Below are 16,681 nucleotides of genomic sequence, written 5' to 3'. Positions count from 1 at the left end.
TTGATAGCTTCTGGCAGGGGTGGGGTGGGGAAGGACTCAGTTTTCTTTAAGGGAGTTCGCCCATGCTCCAGTAAGTGTATGGGCAACAAAAATGGACCTTGTATTTTTTTTTTTTTTTCTCTTCATCGGGGGAAGGTCAGAGGAGCATGACTGGGGTGGGGATCTGGGAAAACTGAGAAGTGAGTGTGATCAGGGTGCATCATGTGAAACTCCCAAATAATCTATAAAAATAGCATGTTGGGAAAAATACTGGAATGCTGCTCCGCATGACTAGGTGTGCCGAGTTTCAGTTCCGTTTCCTAAGCAGGAAGCTGTGGCAAGTTTCTTTTCATTTACTGCAGGCTTGTTTACTGAGGCAGAAGCTGTCCTCGGCACCAGGCTTTGTGCAGACTCTTCACAGAGGTACGTATTGTAACTTTCCACTTACCCCAGACACTTGCAAACAAGAGTGTTTAAAATTTTTGAAAGCAATTATTTAAATGAACATTTTGGTAATGATTTTCTTGCTATGCTTTTACCTCATGTTCATTAATTTCCTGTGTTCTGAGAGAAAATACGAGTAAACGAAAGCTGTGTGTGCCTCTGTCCGGTCTTCAGTGTTTAATGAGGACTGTGTTGGCTTTCCCACTAGGCTGTGAAGTATGGCCATGAGAACTCGCTTGACATGGTTGCAAGAAAAGTGCCTGCAGAATTATTTTGGTGGAAAACGGTTTCGTCTTCTTTATAAGGCGACTGAGCAGAACTTCTCCCATCGTGATTTGTTATGGAAATGTTGGGATCACGGTCCTACCATGACAGTGTTTTACAGCAGAAACTGTGTTTTTGGGGCCTACCTGCAAGAGGGCTTCAAGAACAAAAATGTTCCCATCACTCTTTTTGCACTCCGCGAGACTGAAGTTTCAGCATGTGCAATAGGAGCACATAAGCCAGCTTTTTTATTCTATGATAGAGAGAATATTGATTGTATTCCTGGTATCTATGTAGTGTTATATGAGAAAAATATGACTATAAGTTCAGAGGTATGTGAAAAGCTCGGACTGCCTCCTCGATATTCTACCATATCTATTCAGGAGTGTGAAGCTTTTCGATGCGAAGGTATGTTTGCTCAGACAAGCCTTTGGAGGTCTCCCCTGCATGTTTAGTGGGTTCTAGATGACATATCCCTGTGGAAAAGGCACCTTTAAACTTGGGCTCTTAAATCTGGAGAGATGACCCACACTGACATCTGGCCAGAAATTGCTAAAATCCAATCTTTTGGAAATGAGACCACTTAACATAAGATCTACCCCTTTGACAAAATTTTCATTCCGTAGTATAATGATGCGGCTGTAAGGATTATGTTATCACGAAGTCTCTAGGACTTGGGTAATGAACCTTTAACCTTCACCATCCCCCCCCCCCCCACCACTCGGCCTGTAGTCATTAGTTTTTTTTTGTGCATGTGGCTGTTAGATGCCCATAATACTGTGATCACACAGACTCGGCTTTCCTTGATTAGTTCATTTCAGCCTAAAAGAATAACTGCAACATTAACTTGTACTTGTTTAAGGTTTTACAACTTATGTTTTTAATTTTATTTATTACTCATTTTATTTTCATAAGCGTTCTTACATTTTTTTTGTTTCTGCTTTCAAACATTCTTCATTTCCTGTCACAATAAAGCCCAATTTTATCACAAAGTTGCTGTAAAGTGTTTCACAGTAAATTTGCACATAATTGTAGTTTTTTTTTTTTTTTTTTTTTTTTTTTTTTTTTGGTTTTCCAAGACAGGGTTTCTCTGTGTAGCTTTGCGCCTTTCCTGGAACTCACTTGGTAGCCCAGGCTGGCCTCGAACTCACAGAGATCCGCCTACCTCTGCCTCCCGAGTGCTGGGATTAAAGGCGTGCGCCACCACCGCCCGGCCATAATTGTAGTTTTAAGTGTCCCTTTAGACACTGAAGCTATTTCAGAGAATGCTTTATAAAAATCTCAGAAATTAATTTTATTTTTGCACATATTTTTCATTCTTTCAGAGATTAATTATATTTTGGTCATTGGATAAAATTTTTACAATTTCTGCTTTTGGCAATTTAATGGTATTTACTTGGTTGTTCTACATATGGCCCAATAGTGAGAGTTATTAGAGATTTGATATAGCATTGCTAGGCTAATGGTTTCAGTTTTAAGTCCATGCCCCAAAAAGTCTTTTCTTAAAAAAAAAAGGGCACCTCTGAACCTGAGACGGACTGGTCTGTTTTTAATCCTCTGCATATATATAAAATATACCATTGCTTTCCATGGAGTGGCTAGACTTTAATTTTATCTACTTTTATCTTCTCTATTGAGCCAGGAATGCATTTGGTTGAATGGAAGTTCCTATTGAGAGCTGGCTTTGACAGAAACTTGTGACTATTTTAAAAATTATTTTTATGCGTCTCTGTACACTTTATCTTCCAGACCTATTCCCACTTTCAGAGAAAATATCAGTTAACACTAGTCTTTCCTTGGTTGTCAATACATCTATATTCTGCTTCTCTAATTCAGAAGACACTCCCAATCCAATTTCCGTTCAAGCAAAGAAGTTCACACTACTACTGAGCAGGTGCGAGAACCCATGTGCAGACACTCTTGTGTTTCCAAAGGAGGCAATGTCAATTTTCTCCCCTTGCTTTTTCCTGTGGAAAGACTACTTACATATTTGTCTCTAGTGAATTTGCTCACATTCATTTGACTAACCAATCATTTAAGAATTTATAATCTATATTATTATTTTTCTTAGAGTTATTGGATGAGAGAAAGACAAGAGACATTGCTGTGTAAGTCAATGGCTTTTTATTATCTTATTACTGTTTATTACCTTTCATTATGATAATGAATGTCAACAAAATTGATGACACAAATTATTACAGCTAATACATAAACCATCAAAGAATAACCAAAACCCATCTCTATAATTATAAAATAATTGATCCTAATAATATTAAGAAGAGTGAGTCGGAGAGGACTATTTTTAATGCTATGTACTAAGGGAAAATAATTTTGGTTATATTGTGTTTTACAATTCTTACAGCAAATTTTTTCTTTAGAATATGCTGAGAATGATTATGAAGCTGAGAACATCTATTAATGAGTTTTGGGAGCATGTTAGAAATATTATACAATTGCCTTTAGAGTTTATCATTATTAATCCTCACATTTGGCATGCCTGATATTTATTAGTGAATTTACAAGCTGTAGTAATATAAGTGAACAGTTTTATGATTAATTAGTTTTAGTTGCAAGTGTTATTTTTGTTTTTATTTCCTTTACAATATGACTTAAGCTAGGGTAGTGTATTAGCTTTTTTTCAGTTGTTATGACAAAACACCACAACCAAAGCGACTAAAGGAAGACAGGATTTCCTTCAGCTTACAGTTCTAGAGGGAGAGAGACCATCATGGTCGGGCAGCCATGGCAGCAGTCACAGAGAGCACGGACGCAGAACCAGGAAGCTGGCTGACAGCACGCTCATTCACATACAGGAAGCACAGAGAGGAAGAACAGGAAGTGGGTGAGGCCATAAGCCCTCAAAGCTTGCCCTCATTGACCTACTTCCTCCAGCAAGGCTCCACCTCCTAAAGGTTCTATCATCTTCCCAAACACCAATTTAAGACATAGTGTTCAGATACATAAGCTGACTTCAACCCACTATATTCAGGTCTTGTATGTACATGGAAGAAGGCAAGCTGCTAATTAGAAGATAAGTGAATTCTTAGAAAATGTCTGGTGAGAACATGTGAACTGACCAGTCAATTCTTAAAATTTGTTGAATTTTAATAGAATACAGAGGAATTTATTGACTGTCCTGAGTAACTATAAGCCGTATGGAGACCTGGTTCCCCAAACACGAATTCTGCTGCTGGGCCCTATAGGAGCTGGAAAGTCTAGCTTCGTCAACTCAGTCAAGTCTGTTTTCAGAGGCAGCATCACACACCAGGCCTTGGTGGGCTGTGACAAAAATGGGATGTCTGACAAGGTAAGTGTATTTTAGGCTACCCAATCTTCTTTGGTTCAAGGTAAGTGCATTGGAAAACTACGTTGATGATCAACTGACTTTATTTAAATTTATAACAAGAAGGAATGTCCGTTTCAAGTTGTCCTTCGTTTTTCAGTACAGGACATATTCCATCACATACGGGGATGGTGATGGCCCCCTGCCGTTTGTCCTGTGTGACTCGCTGGGCCTGAGTCAGAAAGCTGGCTTGCACACAGATGACACAGCTTACCTGTTAAATGGCCACATTCCTGACAGGTACCAGGTAAGATTTGACTATTAAAAATCATGGGTTGATTTTTAAAATGTCAGTTTTGCCCACCATCCACTTCATGCCCCGGACTAACATTGCCACTTCAGCATTTTAAACTGCACTTGTTCAAATTCCTTTGTTCTTTTTTTTGATAGAAATTTCACAAAGAATTAAAAAAATCCATAGGTTTCTTTTGTTACACATATCCCAACAATCATCAATTGTTTAGATGGGTGTCTATGAAACAGGCATCTATCTGTGTGAATTATATAAGTAGTCACTTTTGTTAGCAGGAAATCTGAAGGCAGATGCTTGGGAATGTGAGAGCTTTTACGGCGCTATGAACTTCAGAAGTTTCCCTTTTTAGAGCACTGCAGCATGGGCTCTGTCATAGTCAGGGTTACTGTTGCTTTGCTGAAACACCATGACCAAAAGTTGGACAGGGAAGGGTTTATTGGGCTCACACTTCCACATCACAGTTTACCCTCAAAGGAAGTCAGGACAGGAACTCAAACAGGGCAGGATCCTGGAGGCAGGAGCTGATGCAGAGGCTATGGAGGGGTGCTGCTTACTTGCTTGCATCCCATGGCTTGTTTGGCCTTCTTTCTTATAGATCCCAGAACCACTTGCCCAGGGATGGCTTTACCCGGGCCCTCCCCTATAATCACAAATTATGAAAATGCCCTACCGCTGGATCTTATGGAGGCATTTTCTCAATTGAGGCTCCTCTTCTCTGAAGATGCTAGCTTGTGTTCAGTTGACACAAAACTGGCTATAACAGACACTGGGGACTGAATGTTTGTTTCTCCTCAAGGTTTCTCATATGCTGAAGTCCCACACATCAGGGGGATGCCTTTAATAGGTGGAGGTTTTGGGAAGTAGGTGTGTCTTGAGAATGGAGCCCTTAGGGGTAGAATTAGTGTCATTCTCAGAAACCATCAGACAGCTGATTGCTTTTGCCATGTTGGGGTACAGGCTAAAAATGGGAACCTCAATAGATCTAAACTTTTCTGACCCCTTGATATTAGATTCTATGTTCTCCCAAAATGTGAGAAATTGATATTTGTTTTTATGCCACCCAATATGTTAGTAAATCTGTAGCAGCTTCACCAAAGTGTGTCCTCCATCCTTAAGCTTTTTAGGCCATGCTGACCACAGGAAGGTAAGATGAAGGAGAAAGTCAACTATTTGTGTTAGTCTCCAGTTAGATTCAAATTTGTAGTCCTCTCCACAAACATTTAGATGTCAAATTAATCCTTAACTAACCTTGAACCAAATGAGTAGTCAATTGTTATCGCGTCTTTCACTGATGTCTTTGGCATCCTTTCTCTACTAAATGTGCTCCGATATAACATTTTTCATTCTTTAGTTTATTTTCTGTTGGTATGTTTATTTATCCATTTATGATGTCATCTTAATTACATATTGTTATCCATTTTTTATTACTGCAGAAATAAACTAGTTCTTTATATACTATGCTATCACAACTCTCTTGCTTTTCTTGACAGTTTTTATACATACACTTTTGGAAGCAAGCTTTCTTGTGATTGATTTATTATTGTTTTGAGGGAAATTGTACTAATACTTCATGTTGTAATTTAATTTGTATGTTCACATATCTTGTGTACTATTTAGAAAGACTTTTAACTTTTTAATCATGGAAGTTTCTTTTATTTCTTAATATAGAGATAGAATATAGACATGCACATTTAGAGAATTTTTTTATTATAGAACACTTAAAATTTATATAAAAGTGCACAAAACATATCAATCAATTTACATGTACTCAGCTTTGAAATTTTTGAATCATGAATAATCTTTATTAATCTATATTTCCCATTTTCTCTTCTCCTGTATCATTTTGAAGCAATGAGAAATTGAGAAATAATAACAGTTTAGGTGAAGTTGAATATCATTTGTATACATACAAATAAGTACATATTATACATAGCTTTCTTTGAACATAGATATAATCATGTCACAGATATTTTTACCTTATTAAATATTATTTGATATTCAAATTTCTAACTCATTTATTATATTACAATTTTTAACAGTTCATTTTTGAAAAGTAAATCTAATCAAAATGTTTTAGCCTATATATTCTGCTTTTCCTTACAATTTGTCTCTTTAAAAGTAAATAAATAAGTAAATATTGTGTGCATGTATGTGTGTATATGTTGTAGTGTGTACGTTGTCTGTGTACATGTGTGTATGTGTGCATGTGTGTGGGGTACACACATGCCATGGTGAGTGCACAGATCAGAGGACATGCTGAGGCAGTTGGTTCTCTCCTTCCTCCACGTGAGTCCTGGGGACTGAACTCAGGTCATCATCAGTCTTGGTGGTAAACACCTGTACCCCCTGAGCCATCTTACTGGCCCTGCAGCTTGTCTTTTTAGGAAACTGGAATGGTTCTTTTGTGGATCTCTTTATAACATGGACTCGATTTTGCTGTATCCTTAAGTATCACTTTATGTGGTTCCTTTCTTTCCACAGAAAGAAAGTTTAGTGAATTCTACTTCATAGTGGTGTGTTCTTCCATCCGGAGGTGCATAATTTCGGGTTTTCTTGATTTTTCAAAATTGTATCATTAGTGCTCTGTAGTTGGACATTTCTCTCCTGCCCATCAGTTCCCAAATAACTACTCAGAGCCTTAATGTTACTTATTAATACTCAGCCACTAGCTCAGGCTTGTTACTAGCTAACTCTTACACTTAAATTAACCCATATTTCTTATCTATGCTTCACCACTTGGCTCAGAGCTTGTTACCTCATTTTCTATACATCCTGTTATCTCGGCGGCTGGCTGGCTTCTCCTCTGACTCTGTCTTTCCTCCTCCCAGAGTCCTCTGTGTCTGGTGTCCCGTCTATACTTCCTGCCTGGCTACCGGCCTGTCAGCTTTTTATTAACCAACGAGAGTAATACATATTCACAATGTACAGAAGGGTTATTCCACAGCAATGTTCAGTTTGGGGATCGTTTATTTATTAGAGTGAACATAGTGATCTTCTTCCACCATTTTACATCATGTCGCCTACGGAGAGAAATTCTCCCATACCCACCATCTGACTACACAGTGGTCCACACAGCTACAAAAGAAAAACAGGGTATAAGAACAGGCTTCAGTTTTTGTCTGTTTTATGAACTTTTGAAAACAATAAGTTTTTTCTGAGTATTTATTTGTCTTTAGTAATCAGTTGTTAATTTATTATCATTGTGAACTCAATATAAACTGAATAAATTTGATGTATTTTGATATGCTGTAGTTTTTCCAAATCCAATTGCCAGGACCAATGGGAACCTCTACAAGTTAAATCACAGGCCCTTTGACAGAGACACAGGTATTTTCTGTGTTTCTTGCTCTGTGGTATGTCTGGGTACCCCTGCCATGTCTTTTGTGTTTTCCATCCTGCACTGTGAATCAGATGCTTCTTCACAAAGCCCTGTTTGTAGCATTAGAAAAGTTGCTGGCTGTTTTTGCTTGCACTTTTCAGCAAAGCACATATTTCTTTGATAAGATGCCTTATAAATTAATATACATGTATTCAAATTAAAGACTGGAGAATTTTTAATCTTCTGTAATTATATTTTTGTTGACTTTCTCCTAAATTGAGAATTCTTATTCTCAAGGACAGTAGATTGGATAGAATATTGTATCACAACTAATTTCCTCATGTCACACAGTAGCTTCAAAACAGATTCCATTATTAGTGTAAGTTACCTAATCATATTTAATATTATTTAGTAAAATAACAATCAAAACTGGAGACAATATAACATCTTAGCAGATTCTTATACTATGTTGAGAATGCAATCATATATCATGATGGGGCATACAAATTAGACCCTGTTTTAGAGTCAGTCAGAAGTAGTTTGACTCTGTAGTTATCCTAAGTACAATGTTTAACTTCATTTATGAATTTGTTTTTGTTTTATTTTTATAACTTATTATTTATATACCTAAAGTTGAATTTGTATAATAAAGAATATTTAAAGAATTTATCTCCTTTCTCTGCTTATTTAAACAAATCCTTTTGTTCTTCCTGTAAGAAATCACAATAAACTTATGACTTGTTTCTCTTTTGTAATATCAAATAAAATATGTACATATTTGTGTGCTCTCCCTTTTTAGAGAAGTGGTAGTATCCTATGGCTTGCTGGTATTCCATGTTTTTGTTGCATGAATAGGCGTACAATCAAGACACTGTGCAGATATCATTTTTTTATGCCACTATCTCTGTGAGACAGACCCTGGCAGAGCAATTGTTAGTTCAAGAATAATGGTACCATCCTCTCATGAGGCATTCTCCTCTTCACTTACTGTGTGAAGATTCCAACTTTGTTTCTGAATGCTCTGACCTCTGTCTTCACACACATGGTTTCTTTTATTGAGCGCAGTTCCTGGCACAATCTTGTTCACTTTCTTGAGTAGAACTCTCTGTCATTATAGCCCCAGATCATGTATCTCTTGCTCACAGAGGCATTATCAAGCTGTGTAAAAGAACTGCTAACCACTTATGCAATTACTGCCTTCTCCATTTTAGGGTTAGCCTCTTGACATCAGATATCTGTGCATTTTGTTCAAATCCATAGGACTGGAGTATAGTTTATGAATAAACACAGTCCATGTAATGATTCTAACTTCCTTCCTGAGTACTCTGACTTCTGTCTTCTTATCTACTTTACAGTTCGATTCCATGAAACCAATCACTTCAAACCATCCAAACTACATTCACAATCCACTGTTGAAGGACAAAATCCATTGTGTGGTGTTTGTATTTGATATCAATTCTGTGGAACAGCTCTCCCATGGGTTGGTGGCAAAGATAAAAAAGATTCGAAGGGAGTTGATAAAATGTGGTGAGTGTCATTTCATTTTGCTACTGAAAGTAACTGACTAGACTTTACAGCAGAAATTTGGGGAGTGAAGTGAATGACTACAGTGATTGCAAGTGTGAGTCTTCCTGGATCATTAGCACGGTTACATCCAGTTGAGAGCTCAATAGCTATATGGCTTAAATTCAATTTCCCTCAACATCTTAAAATTGCTAAAAGGATAGGACCTCCCTGTGACTATTTTGTTTGCACGTACTGCACAAGTTGAAGAGTAGCCAACCCCACCCACACACTGCCTTTGTATTTTGTCATGTAGTTTTTGACATACTATATCTTTCCTTTTGGACCTTAACGAATTAGAAAAACGAGCAGATATAGAACACACCTGGTAGAAAGAGGCAGCAGAAAGGCAGGAGGTGAACACAAGCTGGTGGTTCTGGTGCCCAACTCTGGCTTTTCTTGGTTTTATCCACTGGAGTGGGAAAGAGCCCATCACAAATTTGATTAAGAAGCAAGGACTTACCTGCTCACTGAAATTGAAATATTTTAAAATCTTGTGCAGGGACCTGTTTGTCAATATTGTGAAGTAGGAGTAGCTTACTCATCAGGTTATGGTGGTTTTGCTCTCTTGAAATGCCTTTCTCCATCTTCTCTGGCATTTTCTCTAATCTCCATTAAAACAACATAATTAGGACTGAATAGCAATTGGCAATAATGTGGAGTAAATTTTAGTTAGTTCTAAGTACTCTTTTGTGAAGCTTCAATTTTTAGCTTAGAACAAAGGGGATATCGCATGCAGAAGAAATTACAGTGGATGTTGTGTGTGTGTAAGGTGGTAGAGAACTCCCTAAATCTAAAGTTGCCCCATTGCTTGCCTCCAGCAAAATTGATAATTTACTAAATTTAGAAATGCTGTTGATGTCTGTAAGGATAAAATCCTATGTATTTCTTTGACACAGGCATCCTGCATGTGGCTTTGCTTACTCACGTGGATAGCCTGGATCTGATTACAAGAGAAGACCTGATAGATATATACAACTGTGAGCCTGTGAAGCTCAAGGTAATGAGTGAATGTTCTCTGAGGAATGTCTTTATATACACAATATCCAACCTTATAAAGAACATTAGATAACTGTTAAACTGAAGAGGAATTAAAATAATTGCTAGAAAAGCTAGGACACATTTCCCAGGCTTAGAAGATTGAATTACATACAACTCATCTTTGTGTTTTACTTTATGTTTAATTTTACTTGCTATAATTTAATTCAACAAATATTTATTGATTTCCTTATGATCAAACCAGTACTATAGCCTCTAATCTGATACAACAATGGTACAGACATTATTGTACTGAAAATCATATAATTTTATAGACAGAAGTGAGAATATAGGGAAGTGGGAAATTAAAAAGTAGACAGAAGAATATGCCATGATTATATATGATAAATATCATGTAAGAAATGGTGAAGGAGAAAAATGTCACAGGGGATTATTTCACTGCAAAGGTGATGCTGAATGATAGTATTTAAGCATTTTAGTAAGAGAAGAAACAAAAAGAGAAACAATTTAAGCAAAGGAAGTGTAAATCAAACTACTAGAGGACAAAAATGGTAGAAAGTCTGAGATGCATGGATTTCTGGATGTAATGGATAGCTATGTATTTGTTGTAGACAGAAAAGCAGACGCCAGTGGTAATGACACTTCATTTTATGACTTTACATTTTAGAGAATCATAGACATTAGAAAGTAGCCATATAAATTTTGATCATATTTTTCCTTCCTCCAGTTTGTCCCAGTTACTTCCTTCTTACATACCCATCCAACTTTATGTTTTCTCACTTTCAAAACAAAACAACAATAAAATAATAAAAAAGCCCAGAGGAACCAGACATCTAGACTGTTTTCAATTTCTAGCTATTATGAGTAGAGTAGAGTAGCCATGAACATGGATGAGAAAGTATCTATCTAGTACGATATAAAGTCCTTTGGGTATACACCTAAGAGTAGTATAGCTAGGTCTTGAGGTAGATCTATTGCCAGCTTCCTAAGGTACCACCACACCAGTTTCCATAATGGTTGTACCAGTTTATTGTTCCCTTCCCACTAATTAATGTGTTCCTCTTCCCCACATCCTTGCCAGTGTGATCTGTCATTTGTGTTATTGATCTTGGCCATTATGACTGGGGTAAGATGAAGTTTCAAAGTATTCTTGATTTGCATTTCCATAATGGCTAAAGATGTTGAATATTTCTTTAAACTTGTTCCAGTCATCTGTGTTTCATCTTTTGAGAACTATTGGCTTAGTTCTGTACCCTTTTTAAAAATTGGGTTGCTTATTTTTTATGTCCAGATTTTTTTGTTGTTCTTTATATGTTTTAGAAACTAAACTATATGTTTTAAATACCTTCTATTGGATGTATAATTGCCAAAGATATTTTTTTCTATTCTGTAGGCTGCTAGTTTGCCCAAATGATAGTGTCCTTTGCCACACAGAAGCTTTTCAGTTTATGAGGTGTATTTATTGGTTGTTGGTTTTAGTGCCTGTTCTAATGGTGTTCTATTCAGAAAGTCTTCTCCTGTGCCAACGAGTTCAAGGCTATGCCTCACTTTCTCTTCTATCAGATTCAGTGTGTCTGGTCTTAAATTGATGCACAAAACTCCATTTGAAGTTGAGTTTTTTGCAGGGTGGTAAATAACACAGAGATTAGATACTTAGTAAGGGACTGAGAGGTAAAGGGAGGAATCTCCCACGGAATGGGAAATCTAATACAGTATTATGGAGGGATAAAAGGGAAAGCAGAATAGGAAGATTAAATGCAGAGGGGGATGGGAGAAAAGGGTAGGGGAGAAAATGTGAGGAAGGACAATTAACACTAAAGACAAATCTATTTTTTATTCTTCTATATGTAGCCACCCAGTTTGCCAGCATGATTTGTTGAAGATGTTTTCTTTTTTTCCACTGTGTATTTCTAGTTTCTTTATCAATAATTAGATGCCTGTAGGTGTGTGAGTGCTGTGGAATGTCTTTCTGTATGCTGTGAATATGTGTTGCTCTGATCGGTTGATAAATAAAGCTGTATTGGCTTGTGGCAAGGCATCTGAGAGGCAGGTGGAAGTCTGAGCAGGAAGAGAAAGGCGAGGCAGAGAGATGCCAGCCTGCCACCCAAGGAACAACATGCCAGCAGACCAGTAAGCCACAGAACACGTGGCAAAACATAGATTAATAGCAGCAGGTTAATTTAAGTTATAAGAGCTAGCCAGCAAGAAGCCTGCCATATGTCATGTGATTGGTGATTAATATCAGCCTCTGAGTAATTATTTTATAAGAGGCCCTGAGAAACCTTCCGACTACATGTGAGTTTATGTCTGGGTCTTCAATTTGATTCCATAGATCAACATGTCTGTTTTTATGCCAATACCATGCTTATTTTATCTCTGTAGCTCAGTAATATAATTTCAGATCTGGGATGATGACACCCCTACTAGTCCTTCAGTCCTTTTATTACTCAAGTTTGTTTTTGTGATCTTTTTTTTTTATATGTGTGTTTCTATATGAAGTTACAGATGTTTTCTCACTTTCTATGAATAATTATATTGGAATTTTATGGGGATTGTGTTGAATCTGTAGCTTGGTTTTAGTGGGTTGGCCATTTTCACAATATTAATCTTAATGATCAGTGAGCATACCATTTGTTTTTAATTCATGTCTAATATATTAGTGCATTTTAAATAAAAATAACAGTGATATTGGAACTTGATGTGAAGTTGTTCAAGAAAGTACTGTAGATGATCTGATTTTTGTTTTTTAAAAAAAATATAGGTCTCGAAAAACCAAAAAAAAAAAGATTCATTACATCGCCGGGCGGTGGTGGCGCACGCCTTTAATCCCAGCACTCGGGAGGCAGAGGCAGGCGGATCTTTGTGAGTTCGAGGCCAGCCTGGGCTACCAAGTGAGTTCCAGGAAAGGCGCAAAGCTACACAGAGAAACCCTGTCTCGAAAAACCAAAAAAAAATATATATATATATATATATATATATATATATATATATATAGGAAAATGATGACCAAGTTCTTGCTTTTTATTACTACTCTGATATTTTATTTTATACCTTTTACTACTGTGATACACCTGAGAGGATGGTATATATGTGTCTGTGTGTGAGTGTGCACGTGTGCTCATGCTTATTTGTGTATAACTAGATATGTGTATGGAAGTCCTGATTGATGTTAGGTGTCTTCTTAATTGATTTCCACTTTTTTTTTTTTTTTTTGAGAAAAGTCTCTCACTGAACTTGTAGTACATTTATTTGACAGGGCTGGTAGACCAGCAAGTCCTTGGGATTCTCTTGTCTCTTCCTTAACACTGACATTTGTTTTAACATGTGTTATCATGGATCTAAATCTGCTCTCATTTTTACACAGCTCTGGGTTTTAAATTTTATATTTCAGCTAGAAGCAGTCCATAGAGACTTTGGTTTTGCCCTTTCTGAAATCTTGGTGATTAGTAATTATGTCTCAGAGTGGCATCTGGACCCCGTGAAGAACATGGTAATCCTCTCGGCAATGAGAGAGATCCTGCATACTGCAAATGACTTCTTAGAGGACTTGCCTTTGAACAAACAGGTAGACTGGTGATCTCAGAGCTTGAAGGTATCACCAACTTGGTTAATTCTTGTTTGGGTCTGTTGTTTACCTGGTAGGTTTGTCTCTGGGCTATTGGCATATGAGTAGCCCTGACCTTTAACCCACTGGCTGAACATACTTTTCTATGCACACTTCCTTCCTGCCTTCCTCTTCCAATCTGTCTTGGAGGATCTGCATAACTTTACTCTTGTTTTAAAAAGAAAATTATGAAATTATATATCTCTTTCACTGTCTGGAAAATACTTTGCTCACCTCTGTTTTCTTCTTTCACACTGGCTGCTTTGCTTGGGACCTAGAACTGGATTCGATCAACACTATCTCTCATCAGATGTGATCTCAGAGGATTTGTCCCTGCCTTAGAACCAAATGCATCTGATCTCTCTCTCTCTCTCTCTCTCTCTCTCTCTCTCTCTCTCTCTCTCTCTCTCTCTCTCTCACACACACACACACACAGACACACACAGACACACAGACACACAGACACATATTTATCAATCATATATATGTATATCTCACATATATAATTTATAAAATTATCTAGAGATCTAGGAACCAAAACTGGGGTAAAATGTCTTTTGAGACTAGCCTAATATGCTCAATAGATTATCTTTAGTTGCATCCATTTTCCTGGGAATAACCTAACTTTTTACTTTGTAGTTGAAAGAAATTGCACTGTGTGTAGACCTCACATTTTCTGTATTCATTCCTCCATCGTTGGGACCTAGTTGGCTTCCATCCTTAGCTGTTATAAATAATGCTATAATATACAAGTGTGAAAGTATTTTTGTGATAGTTTTAGCTTGGCTTTTTGACCCCCTCCACCTCATTTATTTCTGCTTCATTTAGCGTGGCTCCTCCCAGGTAAACATTTATCATTTGTGATTATAGACTCAACTTGCCCTTCAGGGTGTTCTGTTATCAGTCTGTGGCCAGCATATGCTTCACTGTTACCATTAGAGATTAAATGGGAGTTCTGGTTTATTTTATTCAAACATTATTTCACCATATTTGAGTACTCTGTCCTCTTCACTGACTGCTAATTGGGAAAGAACTGGGAGGTTCACACTGCGAGCTTTCTGTCTGACACTGTCGCCTCGGCTGCTCCAGTCCTCTTTCCTGCGGTGCTCAGGCTCCCAGCTAGGAGGAGCTTAGTTCTCCAGCAACCTTCTGGTTGCCTCTCAGTATAAACCGACTAAGACCGTTTTGTTTCTCTTTTTTTTAGGTGTCAGAAGAGAAGCACTCTCATGTGTTCAAAAAGGAGGAAAAATAAGAGAATTTATCATGTAGTAATAATTAACTGATCAACAGAACAATGAGAAAAAAGAAGAAGAAGAAGAAGAAGAAGAAGAAGAAGAAGAAGAAGAAGAAGAAGAAGAAGCTGAAACTAGAATGCATTTTAACTGTGCTAGGAAGAAGTACATGTGCAAAAAGCAGTGCCTTTGATAAACAGAAAAATAAGATAAAAGTAATCAGTTATGAAAAATCAATCATAATTCCTGGTGGGTTTATATTCTGTATCTATGAAAAATAAAATGGTTTGTTGTTATAAAACCTAAATCTAACTTAAGTATACATTATTACTTTTCAAATTCTATTATTGTGACTAAAAGTTACAAGTGATAAAACTCAACTTGGACAGCATTAATAAACAGATGACTATAACAGAGACTTAGGAAAATACCTTAATAAAATGATTACTAATGATATTCTGCTATACTCATAGGCTGGTGCCTAGCCCAACTGTTGTCAGAGAAGCTTCCTCAGGCTGCTGATGGAAGCAGATGTAGAGATACACAGCCAACATTAGGTGGAGAAAGAGCCCAAATTAGAGATCTCCACTGGGTCCCTCCCCTTGGAGCTTGGGGAACTATGAAAAAGAAAGGGAGGAAGAATTGAAGAAGCCAGACGGGTTGTGGACACCAGGAAAAGATGGTTCACAGAATCAACTAAGCAGGGCCCAGAGAGGCTCATAGAGAATGAAGCGGCAAGGCAATCACAGAGCCTGCATGGGTCTGCACTGGGTCCTCTGTGTATATGTTGTGGTTGTTAGCTCGGTGTTTTGTGGGACTTCTTACAGTGTGCATGGGGCTGTCTCAGACTCCTTTGCTTGCTCTTGGGACCCTTTACCTCCTACTGGGTTTCTTTGCTCAGCCCTGATATGAGGCTTTGTGCATAGTCTTATTGTATTTTGTCATGCCATGTTCAATTGATATCCCCAGGAAGCCTGCTCTTTTCTGAAGGGAAATGGAGGAGGAATGGATTTGGGGGAGAAGGGAGGTGGGGGTTAGTGGGAGGAGTGAATGGAAGGGAAACTGTGATTTTGTGTATTGTACTAGAGAAGAATAAATAAAAAAAAAAAAAGGAAGAGGAAAAAAAAGACCCAAAAAGAAACTTGATGAACTAATACACTGAATTTTGTTAAGTATTGCTGTCTAAGAAACCACTCTGAAAATTTAGGGCTTAAGTCACAAGTTAGATTATTGTTACCTAAGTTTGAGATTGGCTGTAGGTTTGTTCACCCAACACAGGCCCAACAAGGGCTCCTATTTAGGCTGTGTCTACAGTGACTGTGCCACATTGCACGTATGCATTCTGAAGCCAGGGTTGAAGAGACAGTAGGCTCCTAAGGAATTATTTTTTTGCAGAATTACAAGAAGGTAAAGAGAAATGTTCAAGGCCCCTCAAATCCTAGGCTTACCGCAAACAAAATATCATTTCTGTTGATATGCTACAGACAAAAGCAAGTTATATGGTGAAACCCAAACCAAGAGTCAGAAAGATTCAATCCATTCTAAATGAGGTCACAATGTATGTGAGTGTGAGATGTAGGAAAATAGTGTTATCAATAGTTAATTTATATGTCTATTACAGCCACATGTGCATGGGTGAGCATACATCTAGATTATATATTCATACATGTGATTGCAGATC

The 16,681-nt window shown here is 37.4% G+C and overlaps 1 protein-coding gene across 1 annotated transcript; it reads left to right on the top strand.

Annotated features, from left to right (window-relative positions):
• The first annotated feature begins 257 nt into the window (after positions 1 to 257).
• On the top strand, positions 258 to 15,312 carry Ifi44 (interferon induced protein 44). Its single transcript, XM_006989488.4, has 9 exons — positions 258 to 402; positions 632 to 1,095; positions 2,759 to 2,795; positions 3,799 to 3,994; positions 4,131 to 4,277; positions 8,958 to 9,129; positions 10,065 to 10,165; positions 13,556 to 13,729; positions 14,973 to 15,312. Exons 2-9 carry the CDS (start codon positions 642 to 644, stop codon positions 15,018 to 15,020), a joined length of 1,329 nt encoding a protein of 442 aa, XP_006989550.1. The 5' UTR covers positions 258 to 402; positions 632 to 641; the 3' UTR covers positions 15,021 to 15,312.
• The last annotated feature ends 1,369 nt before the right edge of the window (positions 15,313 to 16,681 follow it).

The sequence above is a fragment of the Peromyscus maniculatus genome, chromosome 6 (assembly GCF_049852395.1).
Source record: "Peromyscus maniculatus bairdii isolate BWxNUB_F1_BW_parent chromosome 6, HU_Pman_BW_mat_3.1, whole genome shotgun sequence".
Classification (NCBI taxonomy): Eukaryota; Metazoa; Chordata; class Mammalia; order Rodentia; family Cricetidae; genus Peromyscus; species Peromyscus maniculatus.
The sequence above is the reverse complement of the archived record's forward strand: the minus strand, read 5'-3'. Positions and strand labels throughout refer to the sequence as shown.

Excerpts from the sequence above, each read along its gene's own strand:
- Ifi44 (XM_006989488.4), top strand. The coding sequence starts at position 642 with ATGGCCATGAGAACTCGCTTGACATGGTTGCAAGAAAAGTGCCTGCAG. Across the intron at positions 9,130-10,064 it reads AAGGGAGTTGATAAAATGTG|GCATCCTGCATGTGGCTTTG; the intron begins GTGAGTGTCATT and ends TCTTTGACACAG. Across the intron at positions 13,730-14,972 it reads ACTTGCCTTTGAACAAACAG|GTGTCAGAAGAGAAGCACTC; the intron begins GTAGACTGGTGA and ends TCTTTTTTTTAG.